This window comes from Episyrphus balteatus, chromosome 4, assembly GCF_945859705.1.
Source record: "Episyrphus balteatus chromosome 4, idEpiBalt1.1, whole genome shotgun sequence".
Classification (NCBI taxonomy): Eukaryota; Metazoa; Arthropoda; class Insecta; order Diptera; family Syrphidae; genus Episyrphus; species Episyrphus balteatus.
This window is the reverse complement of record NC_079137.1, coordinates 28,522,589-28,542,277: the sequence shown is the minus strand read 5'-3', so window position 1 is coordinate 28,542,277 and position 19,689 is coordinate 28,522,589. Positions and strand designations below refer to the sequence as shown.

Sequence of the window (19,689 nt, the reverse complement as noted above, 5' to 3'; positions counted from 1 at the left end):
CAAAATCCTAAACCTTAATCCGTTTAATAAATTTCTTAAAACTGAAACCTTCTGAAACCCTAAAAATTCTTTTAAAAAGGAATTACCCATTCAATACGGTTTTCTAATCTCAGTTTTTTGAAAATATAATTTATTTCACTAGTAAACAACCTTATTTTCTGAAGTATTCTTGAAAATAATGCAAATTAACACTAACTCAGCAACACTCAATTACTTTCTTGGATCAAATAAAACACAAATAGTATTACTTTCAATGAAAAATCGTTTTGATTTATTATCGCATTACCTTAAATCCTAGTTGATTTTATGTTTTTTTTTTTTTCTTACAATAACATTATCCTATAGATTACAGTTAATGACATCTTTTTCAAGTTAATGTATGCCATTTTTATTTGAGCCACTTAAATGCGCATGTGGTCACATGTTACATCTTCGATTTGAATTAGTTTTATTTATTCATTTTACAAATATTTAATTCAAAAGCAAGAAATTGTCCTTAAGCTATTTTACCTCTATCATAGATATATGTATAACCATATTTACAGTAATAATTTTCAATTTCTACCTCTCTTTCCCTCTTTATGAATATTTAACCATCTCTTTCAACCATCAGTCGTTACGGGCCAGCTTTAATCTCACAGCAATACGTTTACATTTCCACATTAGTTGTGTTTCCAATATGCTGAAGGACATTGCTACCAGGACCAATCCGAGCAGCAAATACGCACAGCAAGCAAACAACTGAACATTTGGCCCTTGGAATGTGTGCTCGGGCATAAAGTCGCCATAGCCAATGGTCGAGAGGGTGACAAAGCAAAAGTACGCTCCATCGATGAGACTCCAATTCTCCCACAATGCAAAGATCACAGTACCCAGGCAGATATAGGCCACCAGGATCAACAGTACAATGGTGATTGGCACTTGTGGGATTCCATCCTCGTCGTCGTCTTCATTGCAATTGTCATCGTCGTCATCCTCGTCGTCATCGAAGTCTTCATCCTCTGTCGTTGCAGGGTCCGTATGTAGATTACAACTGCTGTCCAAACAGCAATTGTTTTTACGGCTTCCCTTTGAGTTGTTTGTGGTCATTAGCCGAACTCTCCTGCGTTGCTGCCCATTGCCATTGTTGCCACTGCCAACACTGACTGAAGAAGTCTTTCGTGTATCGAGGTTGGATTTGCTGCTATCTTGGCCCAAAAGGTTTTTTCTACCTCCAGGGGATGATGATATAAGTGGCACTCGTGATGGGGTTCCATGAGGACATCTGTAACAAAAAAAAAAAGGAATTGTAAGCAAGTGGCATCATTGTGAATATTTGTTTAAGGGATTTATTCTGCAAATTAGAGATACGCAGTCGACCGAATAGGAGTGACCTTTTTGTTTGTGGACAAAAAAAGGTGTTCTCATATTAAGTTTTGTTATTCCAGGTTAATTGGGATTGTTAGGCCAAAAATTGAATGATTTGATTTTCTGTTGACAAAAGCATGACAGGGCCTTTCCTTCTAAATTGTCATTCATTCATGTCACACAGAAATAAATGTTGTCGTTTGTCTGTGAGTTGAACTTGTGGTTTCTAACATCAGACATTAAATCCCTTTTTTTTTTGGAGATTTCAACTAATCATGTCCTCAAAGACCACAAAACAATACATGGTAAAAGGACAATTACAATTATTATCCTCATTTCATGGAATTGTGCCCTTAAAAAGATGTCGACACAGTGACCGACAATTGAGAATAATGATGATGATGGCCTTATCAAATACAACTCTGTGTATGTGTGTAGACGATGACATTGTTCGTTGACATGCCAGTCAGGATTTTTGCCCTTCCGGTAATGAAAAATGAAAACTCTGCTGGCGAAAAACCACATTAAATGATCTAAGCTTAATGATGGACATTCCATGTGATAGGAAAAAATTTTTTTTGTCGACTAAAACAGTCGGCAAAAGATTGAGGTTAAATAAAATGCCCTTTGACAGAATAATGAAGACACTAAGTGGCTTTTAAGGAACTTTTGGTTGGAAAAGAAATAAAAGAAAGAATCTATTAGGTATTTTTTTTTATACGAAAAGGAGAACTAGTGGTTTATCAAAGTATCCAAACGTTCATCAATTATAAACGCTTGGATACTTTAAGGAAACGTTCGTGTGGTTTTTTGTATCAAAATAATTTTGTAGCATTTTTAAAATATAATCGAAGTTTATGTATTGTTTGACAGTAAACAATAATGCATGAATTGTGGATTGTAGAGGAAATGTAAATTTAAAAAAAAATTTAAGTGTGTTTGTAATGAGTAACGACAATTTGTTTTTTGTTTAGTATAAGAAATAAATTATCTGTAAAAAATAATGGTACACTGATTTGGCACGATGATTAAATTTTTGTATTAAAATAAAGATGTAGATGTATTTTTATTAAATATTTCAAGGAAATGGAATTAAATACATGATTAAATATTTCAAGGAAATGGAAATAAATACATGAGATTTTGGATTATAAGAACATTTTATTTTTATTAGGTATATAGTTTTTATATTTTTAGGAAATTCTCAACTTGTATAAAATGAAATAGTTTTGGTTGGAAATTTTTTTTTCTGTCAGCTTTTTATAATAAATAATTTAAAACAATAAATTAACTCACTTTTTTTTTAGTAAAATTACAATTATTTTAACATTTAAAAATAAATAAATAAATAGTTAAAAATGTAACTTTATTGTATCATTGTAACTTTATTGCTTCATTGCAATAAATAAATACGACCAAAAAAGCCGACGGAAAATACATTTTCCAACCAAAACTATTAACTTAAAATTGGTCAATAAAATCATCTTTAATAAAATGAAATACTCAAATTACGTTTTGTTGTTAGTTTTAATTTATTGAATAAAACTTTATGCAAATTTCAGCTCTTTAGCAGCATAAACGAGTGCCTAAAGGTTAGCATTAGCAAGGTTCATTTGTTATGAAAGTACAAAATTTACAAAATATGTTGAAATCGTATTTCCATCATACAACCTTAAACAATTTGATAAGCCCAACCAACTAGAGATAACTAAGAAGCTGGCTTTTAAGATTTTTAATTGATGCCGAAACACTTAGCCCCAATTTATTAGCGCTCCGTTAAATTTCCGGTTCAAAAGGGGAAATTTAAAAATTTATATCAGTTTTTTAATTTTTAATGGGAACCTTAAGTATAATGAGTAGTGAATAATTGGATCTTTGATTGTGATAGATATAGTTGTAAAATCTGTATTATAGTTTTTTTTATTTATTTGTATAATCTCAAAACACAAAATAAATTTGGTACACTATGGTGTATACGTACTTTTTTTGTTTTAATATTTTTGTTTTATTTTGTAAGACGTTGTTCCGATTAGGAAAATCATTTACTGTAACACTTATTGAGAGTTTAAATATAAAAGACGTTGTATTTTATAATTTATAGATCTCACAAAAAATTAATTTTTGAGTTAAGCATTTAGTATTACAGGAATATTAGTTTGTGGGTATGTTATAATTATGTTTTATATTTTTAAATATGTCACCCCATAGTCTTAAATCTTGTTTAGGTCCCATTACTCGTTAATATAATCCAGCTTTTAATATTTAACAGTAATTTGATTTACGGTGCTTAATATGAATGATAGCTTTTTCATCCGCTTTATTAAATGAGGACATTTTTCACTGATATGTATTGTTTTTTCTTTTAAGCATCAATATGACGAAATTATTTTTTACTTTCGATTCACTTAAGCTTTTAAAAACACCTGGGTATTCGATGCCAAAACAATTAAGTCTTATGAGGTGTTTCTCCTTTTTTTAAAAACCCATGTTTTTTCAAGAGGCATCCTCAACCCACTTTTAACAAAATTAATGCATAAATCTTCTTGTCCTGTCAAGGACCACAATGTTCATAGTAAACAGAAAAAAAAACACTTTCAACAACACAGGAACTAGAATGTACAGTCAACAACATTCTTTTAAAATGTCATTTTTTTAGTCCTGCATGTAATTTGCCATATCCTTCCTGACCAGAAGAGCAACTAAAATACCATTCCTCAGCACCAGGCCAGCACAGAAAATACGAAACAAAAAAAAATGTCAACAGTGAATCAACACCCTACAAAGTGAGAATATACATCGAGGTGGTAATTTCTTTCAGGTTTCCGGTAAACGTGATCCTGATATAGAATCGAGCAGAAACAAAACACAAAAAAAAGAAAGCCCAAGAGGGTGTACACTGTACAGCTCAATATCCTAGCAGACTGCCGCTGGTTGTGCTGTTATACAAAAGGATGTCTCTATATCTTGACTTGGTGTCGGTTCTACTACTGTCACCATCAAACACACAGATGACTATCATTCTTCATTCGGGCTCGTGTCGGGTACAGTGATTTGTAAGGATACACCGCAAAAGCAAGGCAACGAAGAGACACACATTTGCAAATAGCCCTCAATAAATCAATGCATCCGGTTCTGAAGCTGTTTCAAAATAGATACACATATATAGAAGGCACTTCATCCAGTAGGTAGGGAGCTTCAACGTAGGTATATGTAAAAATGACAAGGAGAATATATATGTATTTTTACTTACCCCATTCGGTTTTGTTCGTTCTCTTCCTCGTCTTCCATGATGTCGACACTTCCGGGTGTAGAAGAAGAGTTTCCACTTTCACTGCCCGCTCTGCTACTCTGTTGGTTCGTGGAAACATCATGCCTGCACGAGATATCACTTTCAGCCAGCAGAGTATTGATCTCCTGCGGCATTGGTTTCGCTAGGAATTTCGCACGCCGAATGCCTGCAATGAAAAAAAAATTTTTTTTGTTTTCATTTTAGAATTTCAAAAAAAAACGAAGTCCTTTGTATGCAGATGAAGTGTGTGGTTTCGAGGCACGCACATGTTTAACTGCCTTTTCGCCCCCAATGAAAATATATGGCTCTATCCCGCACGTAGTCAATCACACACAAAAAAAAATGAAACAAAAAAAAATTCCAATAAACATTAGTAAATGTGTCAAACAATTGGTAGATAATATAGAAAACAAGGAGTAATAAAAATTGGCATTTGGCAATGACGGATGTATGGTACTAATCAATCATTTAGAGAAATGGTGACACCATACAGAAGGTACGACTTTCGGGGCTCATTTAAATATATGTTTCTGCAAAACTCTCGGCAGGATGTGTAGCACGTATTTATCGCCTGGAAAAAGATTGAATCTTACAAACTCACACAAAACAGTCTCTGTGATCAAGGATGCCAAACAAATGGCAGACACTTGAGAAGAATTCATAATAATATTTTTTTTTTGTGGCTTGCTGAAAAACAAAATTAAGGTCATTGCGGATGCCTTGAGAAACGTTTTGTAATCACGTCTGACATAAATTTAAATATCAGTTAATTTAATGGAATGTTAGTAAAATTCCTTGGTATCAAGCTGAATAGTTGTTATTTGTACGAAAATCTAACAGATATTACATAAAAGTGGGATTTGATGATTATTAAAAACAATGGGGAGCCATTCAATTTTGTGTATGTTTTTTTTTTTAAGATGTGTTTTTGTATGTTAAATGTTTTTAATATCTTCAATTTCTTATTTAATTTTGTATGCACCAAAATATTGTAAAGTGATTTCAGTTTGAGCTGATTTAATATATTTAAAAGACATATTATGTCAGATTGTCTTTTCTTTTGTTGGGGGCCAAAAACGATTTTTAGACCTTAGAAATTAGAAAAAAATATAGTTTTATCAAATGTGAACCGGTTATGGTTTTTTTTTTTGAAAATTTTCAATAGAAAGCTATCGAACGACATAAAGATCCAATAGTTTTTTTTTTTAATACAATTAGAAATTAACTTTACAGCTTTGCAAATCAAATTCACCTTAAGACATTATGGAAATGGCTGTTTAGATTTTTTTCTTCATGTAATTCATATTTTTTGATTTTCCCCAAATAAACAATATTGACAACTATTCAGGATTCACAAAAAAGTGAATTTGATTTGCAAAAGGATTAGTTTGATTTCCTAAACGAATGAAATGTGTTTAAAAATGGTGAAATAAAAAGTTTGAAGTTACAAAAGTGTTAACTCAAAGTGAAAAACTTTTTGACATTCTTGTGAAAATGATTTTAAAAATATTTGTGAGTAAATTGGAATCTATATATCGTCGCCGTAACGCAAAATTGTTCTAAGTCACAAAAAGCAAATTTTACAGGGAACGCTTTTTAAGTTTCAAATTGGTTTAAATATACAAGTTTACCTCATTAGTAGGTGCATACTATTTTTAAATATTTTCTAAAACTAAAAACCCAAAGTTGGACATAGAACAATAATTCCTATATAAGTACGTTTTTTCCTTAAATAAAAAGTGGACTTAGAAAAAAATATGATGGGACTTAGAACAATCAAGAAAACTCGGGCTCATTTTCAAAAGGCTACTTCCCTGTTTTTATTGTTTTTTGTCCCATTAAATTATATTATCTGCGGAATGAAATTTTTTTGACAAAAACGGTTTTCAGATTCGTAAAGAGCACCCTCAAATTAGTAGAACTGCATCATTAACTCATTTTCTGTAAAAAGTGGATTTAGAAGAATTTTGCTTTACGCCGACGATATAATACCTATTCTATACCCCACTGCTTACAGGCTCAGGAGAAATGAGAGCATCTGTCTCGCTTTTTCGTGAATGCAGCCGAGATTCATCGATTTGTAAGACGTTATAAAATCAAAATTCATATTATCCTTTCAAACTCCATGGATCAAGTAAGAATCAATCTTAAGTTTTTGTGGGAATTCTTCTTTCACTAAGCACTTGCATCATCTCAATACTTCAATTATAATTTATTTTTTATTCGAAAGCTAAAAATCATTCTGGTAAACCTATGACATTTCTATTTTCTTTTTGAGTCTTTCTTTTTAAAGTCCAGTAAATTGAACTAACTCTCTTTGCAGACTTTCAAAAATATCGTAGGCCTTTTTTCCTATTAAATAATGTACATATCCTGTAAAAACTGCAGGGAATATCCTTTTTTACTCCTTGAATCCTTCCATTAGTGTTTGCAGACCACTTAAGTTGGTCGCAAAATCAAACTAAAAAAAAAAACAGAAAAAAACAATTTTCGCTCACTTAGGCACCCAAAAAAGGAAATGCTCTGATGCAATCTTAAAAAAAAAAGTGATACAAAAAATTATCACTACAAGTGGTATGAGTAACTAAGCGAAGAGCAGAGAAAAGAGCCAATGTATCCCAGCAAAGCCGTATGTAAAACCACTAAAAGGGCAAGAACGATGTTTTGTTTTTTTGGTCTTACTTTTTTTTTTATTAAAAAAAAAAAATTCGTTACGTTGTCCTAAAAAGTATTGTTTGCTCTTGCAGCATTTAGGTGCCGTGTTGTTGTAATGTGTTATTCAACTAACTGTTAAACTAGGTTGCATGGGCGCTCAATTTAAGTGCGGCAAACGGCTTTCAGTTCTAAATGAGGAAGCCCAAATGCCCACAATATTGTTGTTGTCGATAGCTCTAGTTAGAGATGAAACTCCATTGATGGGATGTGTGGTGATGGTGGCCGTGGTATTAGTCCATTAACGGCCTTTATATTTTGCCGGTACAAGGGCAAATATTTGTTTTCCGCTTAAACGAATAGACTGAGAGAAAACTAATCTCTGCCACGATGATGGTGAATAATACTTGAAAAAAAAGCAAAAACAATGAAGGGCGAAAAAGGACAAAAAAATACAACAAAAATAGAAAATACAACTGCCATCCTACCAAAATAGCACCAACCAGTGCGAAAGGAATTCAATTAATTACGAGCACACGAGCAAGATGGAATTTAGGAAGTTTCCCATCTTGATGCTTGTTCAAGGCAGACTTGAGTCTCAAGGGTAGACATTTTTGATAATATTTTTGAGAGTTGTTGTTAAAGTTTTGTGGGAATTTAGTCTAAGAAGCTTTTAATCATAATTGTTTTACTTTGAAAAATGATTTGTATTATAAACTCATTAAAGTTGTTTAAGGAGCAGATTTTCTGTTGTTTTTTTTCAAACATTTTTTTAGGGGAAATTGAAAAAAAAAGAAACATGATGAGGGTTCATTAACCAGTGATGGATGAAGAGATAAATTTGAAATTGATAGAAACTGTGGTGACTTGGTGTAAAAGCAAAACCCAATATGTCAGTTTAATCGATTTTCAATTTCTGTTTCTAGATTAATGAAAAATATATGAACTAAGGCAACAAATCAGATTGAGATTTATGTAAGATTAATGAGAACATTTTTGAAGTTATACTTCTTATGGGAGGGTGGGTATGAAAATTTACTTTTTGACAAGAATGTCAAAGGGATTATGACGCGATCACCCTGGGTAGCAGGGCTGTCGTTTCACCTTTAGAGTAGGCAGTACTTTAGTATTTAAAAATGCAGTACGCCGCAGTACGGCAAACATAAAACACACAACACGTAGCAAGTTACATGTTTCATGTGGCAAGTTGCATGTGGCAAGTTGTATGTGGCAAGTTGCGTGTGGCAAGTTGCATGTGGCAAGTTGCGTGTGGCAAGTTGCATGTGGCAAGTTACATGTGGCAAGTTGCCAGGGTTGCAAAAAGCTAACATTTCAGCTCAGCTCACAGCTCAGCTCAAATTTGAGCTAGGTACCATAGCTTACCTCATTTGAGCTGAGCTGAAAGTGAGCGCCCCAACTTCCAACGCCTACATCTCGGAGTTTTGAAAAAAAATGAAAAAAAAAAATTTTGATGCTAAAAGGTAGCGGGGACTCTAACCTACATTTGGGTACAACTTCCATCCCTGTAGGTACACGCGTTCTCAAACCAGGAGAACTTAAAGGTAAAAAAAAAGTTAAGCCCGATTCTGAAAAAATAGGTGATGTGGCGGTTTAACATGCAAGGCGATTTTTTAAAAATCTGACAATGTGCAAAACGTAGGCCCATGACACAAGCTATCATTTGGCATCACTCCCAAAAATTGCTCTCAAGTGGTTTAGCTTCCAGGAGCGTTCAAAGTTTCGGGGATTTTTCGAAAAAAAAATTTACCCCAACTTTCAAACACGATTTTCTCGGAATTTTGAAAAAAATCGAAAAACCGGATTATACCACTTTCGGGTAGCTGAGAATATAAGCTTTCATATGGCACCACTCCCCTGTCTCTAGATCAAAGCGTTCCAAAGGCTATGTCGCGGAATTTTGAAGAAAATGAAAATAAAATTTTTGATGCCAAAAGGTAGCGGGGACTCTAACCTACATTTGGGTACAACTCCCATCCCTGTAGGTCCACGCGTTCTCAAACCGGGAGAACTTAAAAGTAAAAAAAAAAATAGGCATGATGTGGCGGTTTAACATGGAAGGCGATTTTTTAAAAATCTGAAAATGTGCAAAGCGTAGGCCCATGACAAAAGCTATCATTTGGCATCACTCCCAAAAATTGCTCTCAAGCGGTTTAGCTTCCAGGAGCGTTCAAAGATTCAGGGATTTTTCGAAAAAAAATTTTACCCCAACTTTCAAACGCGATTTTCTCGGAATTTTGAATAAATCGAAAAACCGGATTATACCACTATCGGCTAGCTGAGAATATAAGCTTTCATATGGCACCACTCCCCTGTCTCTAGATAAAAGCGTTCAGCTCCCAGAAGTTTTTTCGCGCCCCCAACTTCCAACGCCTATATCGCGGAATTTTGAAGAAAATGAAAATAAAATTTTGATGCCAAAAGGTAGCGGGGACTCTAACCTACATTTGGGTACAACTCCCATCCCTGTATGTCCACGCGTTCTCAAACCGGGAGAACTTAAAAGTAAAAAAAAAAGGGCACGATTCTGAAAAAATAGGCATGATGTGGCGGTTTAACATGGAAGGCGATTTTTTAAAAATCTGACAATGTGCAAAGCGTAGGCCCATGACACAAGCTATCATTTGGCATCACTCCCAAAAATTGCTCTCAAGCGGTTTAGCTTCCAAGAGCGTTCAAAGATTCGGGGATTTTTCGAAAAAAAAAATTTACCCCAACTTTCAAACGCGATTTTCTCGGAATTTTAAAAAAAAGTCAGAAACCGGAATGTACCGGAATTTTTTTTATGATAAAAAATGAAATATTTTACTAAAAAAATAGAAATATATTTACTATTAAAAAAAACAAGAGAAAAGATCACGAAAAATTATCTGTTTTATTTATAAAAATATCCATGTGTTAAAATAATTCCATTAATAACTAGAACCAAACATCTTAAGCTATGGTGTTTTATAAAAGTTTAAAATATCTTAATATTTCATTATACTTTCCAAATAAAAATCAATGTATCCTCTTACCCATCACAGCTCAGCTCAGCTCACTTTACCTTAGCTCACCAAACAGCTCAGCTCAGCTCACCGACAGCTCAGCTCACTTTCAGCTCAGCTCAAATGAGCTGAGCTATGGTACATAGCTCAAAAGTGAGCTAGCTAAAAATTTGAGCTGAGCTGTGAGCTGAGCTCACTTTTGAGCTTTGTAGCAACCCTGCAAGTTCCATATTGCTACTACTAGTGCTGAAGCACACACAATTCTCATAAAATTACCATATCGCACATTTTATGCGCAATTCTTTTAGTTTCGTTAAGCATATACCGTACGTTCTGAACCGCACAACATGTGTAAATTTCACAGAATAAATTGAAAACTACATGGACGCAAGGAGGATGAAAGAATTAATTTATTGTTCACTTGATAAAAATGTAAAAAAAACGAAGTGTGGATTAATTAATTTAATAATAGAAATTAAAAATATCAAATGAAATTCATATACATATACTGAATGAGAAGTATAACTTCAGTCGCGTGTACATGTGTACACACACTCTTTTTTTTTTTATTTTTTATTTACGTTTAAATATTTTGAACACGATTCTTTAGAACAATATAAAACTATTACACTTCCTTTACAGCTCTTATAATTGCTAGAAAATAGTCTCCCTCCCTTTATAGAAGCAAAAGAAGCATGTATATTGTATAAAGCTTCACAGAAGCAAAATTGTTAGTCGGGCTGTGTTAAGTCGTACGAATATTACACCGAAAAAAAACCAATCATTTTAACATTTTTTTAAATAGGTATCAAATCAACATTTTTTGATCAATTATAAGGCCACTCCGACTCTGAAAAAGACACCCATTATTCATAGACAACTGAATGTAAAGGTGAACCTTTGGGATGAAAGTTCATCAGACTATTTATTACACCTTGGGTAATACTAAAAGTGTCTAATAAAAACAACTTAAATTTACCACTACGAAATACGCCTTCTGTTATAGTTTGATTCGAATTTGGATCGGATTGGATTGTAAGCCCTTACATTTTAAAAGATTATTTTTTTCTTTTCCCTTTAAAAGTCGTTCCGCAACTAATTTTCAAAGAAAATCATAAACTATTGATTCAGAAAACAAAAATGAACACACCTAACGCTACTTAATCTAAACTCAAACTTATATTTAGGCTTTTGAGCACATTCAGGTGTGAGCAAACATTTATTTATTTACAAGTCTGTATGACTGTACGTATGAAAAATTTATGTCGTTTTCGATTGGTTCACTCATTCTGAAATCAAATGGAACAGGTCAAATCGCTTCCACTCAATTCTGTTTTTATGTGAAATTTCAAATATTAATTTTTTTTTCATTCAAACGAAATATTATAAATTGATTTTTAAAATTGGTAATATTCAACCAATTTATGGGACAGTTGGTTTGCAAAATATTTTAAGTAAGTATATAATGCGTTTATTTGTTTAATTACAGAAAACAAACAATAGCATTTTGAATGAAAAACCAAAAAAATACTGATTTAGTGATTATTTTGACTTTTGAATATTCATGTATTAGTGATTCTTGATTTGATTCCGATTTTAAATCGAGAAGTGAATTTCCCTTCTGAGAAGCGTTCTAGCTGTCCTTTTCAGGTCAGTAAAACTGTTTCAGAAGACTTCCAAATGCTTTCGGACACTTCTGGAGGTCCAATCGAAAACGACATTAGTAAGTCAGCATGAATAACAAAATAAATTAAAAAAATAATAATAATAAAATCCGAGTGAATAAATAAATCAACTTTTCAATACGTTCCTGGTACAAGAAAATGCAAAAACACCAGAATTTAGTTGGCCTCAGAAATTGAGGTTGAAGTTGATTTTTTCCTCATTGTAGTTGATACTTATGTTGATCGATCTTTCAAAATTTCAATGGTATCACAAATATTATTGTCGACAAAGTTGAAACATATTCAATCGTTTCCTTGCAAGAAACCTATTCAAAGTGCCAAAATCATTTGAAGTACTAGTACTTCTGATATTTCCTTCATCAAGAACATAACTCGTGTAGGTACTAGTACATATCTACTATATTGACCTTTACAAGTCATCTGCGATATCATAACTTCGAAAAATATATATAAGGAAATAAGTTTGATACTCACCATGTACGGTGGCCGTTTGGTAGTGTGGCGGTGGTGGCAGTGTTAGCGCTGTCATTCCTGTCCCCACTGTCATGTGTCCTGGCAGTTGTTGTTCGAAAATTGTCGATCCCGCTATCGTGGTTGCGCCTGTCGTCGCCGTACCGCCCGCCATTGATTTCTTATGTTGTAACTGAATTGTGTGATATTTGACAAGAGGCTGGTGATTGTAATGAACTGCTGCTGCTGCGGCCGCCACAGGCATGCCAACATGGTGGCTCCCCGGCGGGGCTGTCGTTTGAATTGGAAAGTAAATGGTCGCTGTTCCGGTTATTTCCGTACAGCCATTTTGTTCAACAAGATGCTGGTGTTGAGGATGGACATTGTTTGGCACCATTACTTGCTGGTGATACGTAGTGGTTGTGTTGTTGGCTGCTCGAGTGGGTGACATTTGATAGTTTTGATGCTGGGGGGATGGCGTCATCTGATGATGCAGCTGCTGTTGGTGCTGTTGCTGTTGCTGAGCCATGGCCAGATGTTGCTGATGATATTGCTTGAGGTTGGGTGGAGGCATTGGGTGTGATTTCAATTGAATGCACGGTGAGCTGTTGGGAGTTGGCGAACTGTGCAGGAGCTGACATGAATCTATGTATGTATTTGGAAAAATGAAAATAATATGGTTTTTAATTTGTTTTATCCTTGGGACGTATAACATGCACAAAAAAAGTAGACAAATTAGGCAATTTAAGGATTTCTAGAAACTTGAGGCAACCATAAAACATTGAATTAAAATTATGTTCCTCAAACAATAGCCTAAAAGTCTGCATTTGTTTTTCTTTAACCTTCTTAAAAAAATAAGATTTCTTAAAATAAATGGATACCGCTTAAACACTGTTTAATTTAAAGTTAACTTCATTTCATTTTGATAAAATTTTAATCTTAAAAAACATGACTAAAATTGAAAACAATAATTCTATGTGCGTACTTATTCATTTTAAAAGATTTTCTTAAAAAAAGGAAATATTGGTAGTTAAAAGTTGAAACAACTTAAACAGAATTTTAAGTTTTTATTAGAATTCAGCTTAAGTTGGATACTTATTTTCAACAGTGCGATAACCTGGTGGTAAAGCACTCGTCTAGTGACCCAAGAGTGGAAGGATTCCGAGTGGCTGGCAATTTTTGAAATTAAAAAAAAAATATCTTCATATAAAAATAAGAAGATTTTCTTATTTAATTAAGTACATAGATGATTTTAAATAAAATTAAAGACGGACATATCAAATCTTGAATCTGGTGGGTCTTAGAAAGTTGGAAAACTTCCACTTGGAAATTTGGATAAGCTACCAAAAAGTATCATTGTCTAAAAAAGCACAAAAAAACGATGAAAGTTATACATATGTAAATAGAAATCCTTGCTTTTGCTTCATATTTAATATTTCATTTTGTGTTTTGATCAATTTTTAAATAAAGTTTTAGTTTTTAAATAAAGGTATTCACTCCTAAATAACTCGAACTACTAGGTTTTGTTTTAGGTTCAATTGAATTCAAACAGATAACAGCATATTCATAACTATGTACATATATAGGTACCATGTTAACGTTAAAAATTTTTCATCATTGCACTATTTTAAACTGAATATTTAGCAATAGGTTTTAAAAAGTGCTCTTTTCAATTCTGTTATCAAATGTTTCCTATCGTGTACCTTTACTGAGATAATAAGTAGATATCCATTTTGTCGTGAAATTAACAACAGCAACTAACAACAATCCATTGCTATCTATTGGGCCACCAACTACTGCCCTACCACAAGCACCAGCACTGCCAATAACTAAAACGCCAGTAAGTAACCAACAACCAACGACTGCCAGCAGCACCTCAACCCAGCCAACGAAGACAATATCAAGCACCAAGTCAACAGGAATGCCGCCAATCTTTTGCTTTTCCGGCAACATTGCGGAAATCAGGAGATTCTGCATTAGCAAAATGATCAACGTAACCTTCAAGAATCGCAACACCAAGACGAGAATCATCTCGACAGGAAATCGCCAATCATTTGAAGATGTAAAGAACTTCTTAAAAGCTAGGAAGATTCAGTTTAACACCTTTACTCCCCGTGAGGACCGGAAGAACCTACTGCTCTTGAAGGGACTGCATTTCACACTGGCAGCCATAGAATTGGAAGATGAACTGAGGATTGAGGGTCTCCCAGTAATAAAAGTCACGGAGTTTAAATCAAAGAAGGCGCAGGCAAAGCAGTACAACAACTTTGTTGTCGAACTCAACAAGAACTGTGACATCGCTGAAGTCTTCTCCAAGACCCTGATAATGAACCACAAGGTTTATTGGGAGCGGTTAAGGTCGAACGACATCGTGCAGTGCCGCAACTGCCAACGCTTTGGCCACACTGCCACCAACTGCGGGCGCCAGTACGTGTGCGTCAAATGCAAGGAGGAACACGAACCAGGCCAGTGCAAAAGGAAAGAGAACACCGGATTGGACGTTTGGTGCGCCAATTGCCAAAAGGAAGGACATCCAGCCAGCTTTAAGGGATGCCCAACACTAAAGGCTAAGCTCACAGAGAGAAACACCATGAAAGCAGAGAAAAAGGCTCAGCAAGAGTTTGCTGCTAAATCAGCCTGTGCGCTGACCCGCCCAGCAATCAGTTATGCAGCAATGGCCCAAAAAGCACGAGGAGTTAAAGCTACCGCAGCAACAACAACACCAAAACCAACAAGCACCAAGAGCCAAATCCAGCAGCAGCCACAACAACAGCAAGCAAGGACCCCAGCTAAAACTATCCCTGTCAAGGCAGGGCCAACGAAGACAACAAGATCAGGGTCAACCTCAACACCTCCATCGATGAACCTCAACAACGAAGTAGAGCGCCTCTTCGGAGATAATCTCCACACAGTGATGCAGAAAGCCCGGAGTGCCGTTCCACCCAATTATCGGCAACTAAGTGAGGGAGATAAGTCCGCGGCCTTAGCCACCTTCATATTTACCTTATGCCATTAAAGAAGCTCCGCATACTGACGTACAATGTCAATTCATTGTACAGCCTGGAAAAGAGGACATCATTTAATTTGTTCATGAAGAACAACAATCCAGACATCGCCCTCATCAGCGAAACCAACGTGACAAGGAAGAACAACATCGATATCCGGGGATACAACACATATCGGCAGGATAAAACGGAGAACCGCAGAGGGACCGCAATATTTGTTAAGAAGAATCTAATCACCAGTGAAACCATCATCACAGGACTCTTCACCAGTGAAGCCACAGCTATCAACTTAAACACAGGGAGAGATGAATCATTGACGATTATCAGCGTTTACTTCAAGTGCAGTTCCAACGCCAGAGGCATCCATAAAGATCTGCAAACCCTCAACGGCATCCTCTCAAGAAGCACTTATGGACTCATCGGCGGTGATTTTAACGCTAGACATCAACTCTGGATGGATACAACTGTTAGCGCTGGAGGCAAAGCGATAGCCGACTGGCTAGATATCAACAGTTCTCAACAGTCATTAGTTCCAGTTTCCCAACCGAAACCAACCTACCCGAGAACACCATCAACCCTGGACTTTTTCCTTTCAACTTCAAATCTCATTCATATAGAACCAGACTTCAGCAACTTCACCTGTTCAACAGTACCCAGCGACTCGGATCATGAAGCAGTACAACTAATAATCAAGCTTCACCATCCTATTTACGTTATAGAACAACCAGTAGCACACTTCATTAACTACAGACGTCTAGATGTAGACAGGCTGCAGAGGGATGTCGAACAAACCGTGACACTGCCTCCACAAAACAGGAACTTGGAGAATACTGAAATTGATGCTGCTATTGACTCCCTGGAAATAGCAATCACGAGAGCACTGGACAGTCAAAAGCAACCGAAGTCATCAAAAGACCGCTATCAACATCTTCCTGAACACGTGCAAAACCTGTACGCACATAGACAACGGTTAAGGAAGCGTCTCCAAAGGATTCACCAGCGGGAACTGAACACATCAAATCCAAACTACCGAACGCTGTGGAGTGAACTTCAATGCACCAATATCATGCTGCGAAACTCCATTCAGCACTTTAACAACACACAATTCCAGAAGAGACTACAGTCAATAAAGCCCGGGCCTGATGCCTTCAAGAACATCAACCGAATCGTCGGTCAGAAGTCACCAATCCCGGAAGTCATAAATACCAACAATGGAGAAGCAACGACATCGCAGGAAAAAGCAGAAGCATTTGCAGTCCACTTCGAAAGTAACTTCACACCGAACGCTTCTGTAGTCCCGGTCTTCTTAGAGGAAGTCGAAGCATCCATCCAAAGGACCTTATTACCTAACAACGATAAAGCAACATTCAGCGACTCCAATCCTGCAAGTGAACCAACTGGCAGCCCAAACCTGAGTACCCCAGAAGAGATTGCCGAAATAATTAACCTATCCAAACCGAAAAAATCAGCTGGACCGGATGGTATCTCCAACTTCATCATAAAGAGGCTCCCGCAAACAGTGATAATCTTCTTAGCTATCATCCTTAACAACTGCATAAACAACTGCTACTTCCCACAGAAATGGAAAACTGCAAGAATTGTGGCGATTCCTAAGAAAGGTGCTAGGAACATCATCTCCAATTACAGGCCAATCTCTCTTCTCAACAATCTTAGTAAGCTCTTGGAAGAGCTGACACTAAGGAAGCTGAAGAAGTTCTGCAGCGATAACAACATCATCCCAGACATGCAGTTTGGTTTTCGGGAGAAGCACTCCACACTGCATCCGCTCATGAAGTTCCACCAAGACATCACCTCAGCTTTAAACAACAATCAAGTTACTGTCGCATGCTTTTTGGATGTCGAAAAAGCCTTTGACAGCGTATGGATAGATGCTCTTATCCATAAACTTCATTTACTAGGCTTTCCTTTGGCACTAATTAAAATTATTTTTTCTTTTCTCTCTTCCAGAAACTTTTTTGTGCAAGTGGAGGATCGGAAATCACCAATGAAAGTCATTAGAGCTGGAGTTGCTCAAGGATCCAAACTTGGCCCCTTCCTTTACAGCATCCTGACGTCAGACCAACCACCTGCAAGTGAGTGCGAGAACCTGCTTTATGCGGACGATTCACTCACTTACTGCAAGTCCATCTCGCCAACAATAGCTGCCAGGAAAGTCGAAGCTCACATTCGGAAACTGTATGAGTTCTACAGTAAATGGGGTATCCGAATAAACTCATCCAAGTCGGAACTACTGTGCCTTAGACGATCAGGAGGAAGAGGCAGTCGATCGGCTGGAAGCTGTAGAAGCATCACATTGACACTTCCAGATGGAACTAGATTGCCAGCCAAACGCAACGCCAAGTACTTAGGAATCAACTTTAACGAGCTCCTCAGATTCAACAATCACTCCCGTTTGGTCCTCAAAAAAGCCAACTTTGCTTTCCATCGCCTTCACCCTCTGATGAAAAGAAGAACAGGATTGAGTCAACCAACGAAACTCTTGATCTACAAGCAGCTTCTGCGACCAGTCATTGCCTACAGCTTTCCAGTATGGTACACCATCTCCAAGACAGCCATGAAGGAACTACAAATGTTCGAGAGAAAAATACTGAGGATTTGCACTGGACTCATCTTTGACCGACAGCGGCAGAAATACTATAGCAACAAGCGACTCTACGAGGAAGCAAAAATCATACCACTGGACAAGTATCTACTGCAATCGGCGAAGGTACTGGTAGGAAATATCGCCAACCATCCCAATCAACTGATGAGAAGAATGACAGCCCAACAACGACATCCGGAACCTAAGTACCTTTGCGCTTTGGATATACTGGCTGAGAACATAATTTCAATGGACAACGAAGAAGTTAACTTTTACGCCGACACCCAGTCGGCTTACTACCGTGGCTAACGCCAACCAAACCAACCCAACTCAACCAACCCCACAACTGGACATCCGGGTCTGAACACCCCGAGGACAACCTAGTCAGCAGACTTTAAATTAAGTTTATCCATGTATAATATTTATTTATATTTTATAACTTAGTCATTGTATAAGGTTAGGCCCCCTCTGTGCCAACAAAATTTTGTATCTATCAATGAATCTTAGACATAAGTTAATTTTAAGTCAATTGTAAATAACAAGTTCCATTTTGTCGTATATTCACAAAATAATCATCACATTAGTATTACTTTGTCGTAAAAAATGAGCTGACGACAAACTCATTTTGGGTAAAAAATTTGAAATCCTTAACAAATAAGAGAGTATTGTATATAAAAATATGAAGAAGATACCCCACATAATATTCTATTGAAATTTGAAAAAACTTCATTGCTTTGTTTTTTTTTAGTAACGCAAACCTTAAAAAAGCGAGTTCATAAAATTCCAAAATTGGCGTTTACGACAAAACAATTTTCGGGAGACTATTTGTACTTTGTGTTGAAAAATTAAAATTAATCATAGCTGCTTGCATTATAAAATAAAGCAAGTATATGCGACCTATAGTTGGACATTTATAATATTTCTTTTTGCTATTGTGTATTGTGTGTTGTTTTTTTTTTGTTTCTGCTTATTAATTTTCCTTGTTTGGATTTTTCAACGCGCTTTTGTTAAACGATCAAAAACATGATGAAAATTGTGTGAAAACATTTAACCTTTATTATATTTTGTGGTAAAGTTGAGTGTAAAAGAATTCAATTAACTGGAAAAATTATCGATTGGTCCTTGCAGGTCAGGTAAATAACCATTAACCACAGCAAATGTATGATTGGAAGCTTACACACAATAGTCTGAGTTTTAAATGAAAAATCTTTTCACAAGATCTTGGTATTGGTATTTTTGTATTCGGATTCATTAAGAACGGTAAGTATGGAACTCAGTTTATAAACCAGAAAAAAAATTGATTCTCATTTTTTACTTTTAAAAGAGCTTTGTTGTACCACTGGCTCGGAGTTTAAATAAAAACAAACGGGGGTTTATTCTTCGTTTTATAATTCTATATGGCCAACATTAATTATTTGGTATATCATTCTTTTGATTTTATTGGATGACATATAAAACAAATGTAGGTAATGTATGTATTGTATTTGTATATCCCTGTTAAGGCTTTAGAATTTGTAAAACCGCATCTCTGTTATTCTATAGTAAACGATAAACTGAATACCGATATGTATGTTTTTTTTTATGTCGAGTCCTTTTTTTTTTTTTTTAATTTTATGACGTTCGGAAAAAAAATATTGAATGACAAGAAAACTAA

At 35.6% G+C, this 19,689-nt stretch overlaps 1 protein-coding gene across 1 annotated transcript in view; it reads right to left on the bottom strand.

Annotated features, from left to right (window-relative positions):
* Positions 1-241: 241 nt before the first annotated feature.
* LOC129919580 (uncharacterized) overlaps positions 242-19,689 on the bottom strand; it is a 138,629-nt gene continuing 119,181 nt past the window's right edge. Inside the window, exons 6-8 of the mRNA XM_056000509.1 lie at positions 12,453-13,073; positions 4,598-4,802; positions 242-1,264 (exon numbers count right to left, since the gene is read on the bottom strand). Of these exons, the coding sequence (XP_055856484.1) occupies positions 610-1,264; positions 4,598-4,802; positions 12,453-13,073 (1,481 nt within the window). The 3' untranslated portion in view covers positions 242-609. The remainder of the gene's footprint in view (positions 1,265-4,597; positions 4,803-12,452; positions 13,074-19,689) is intronic.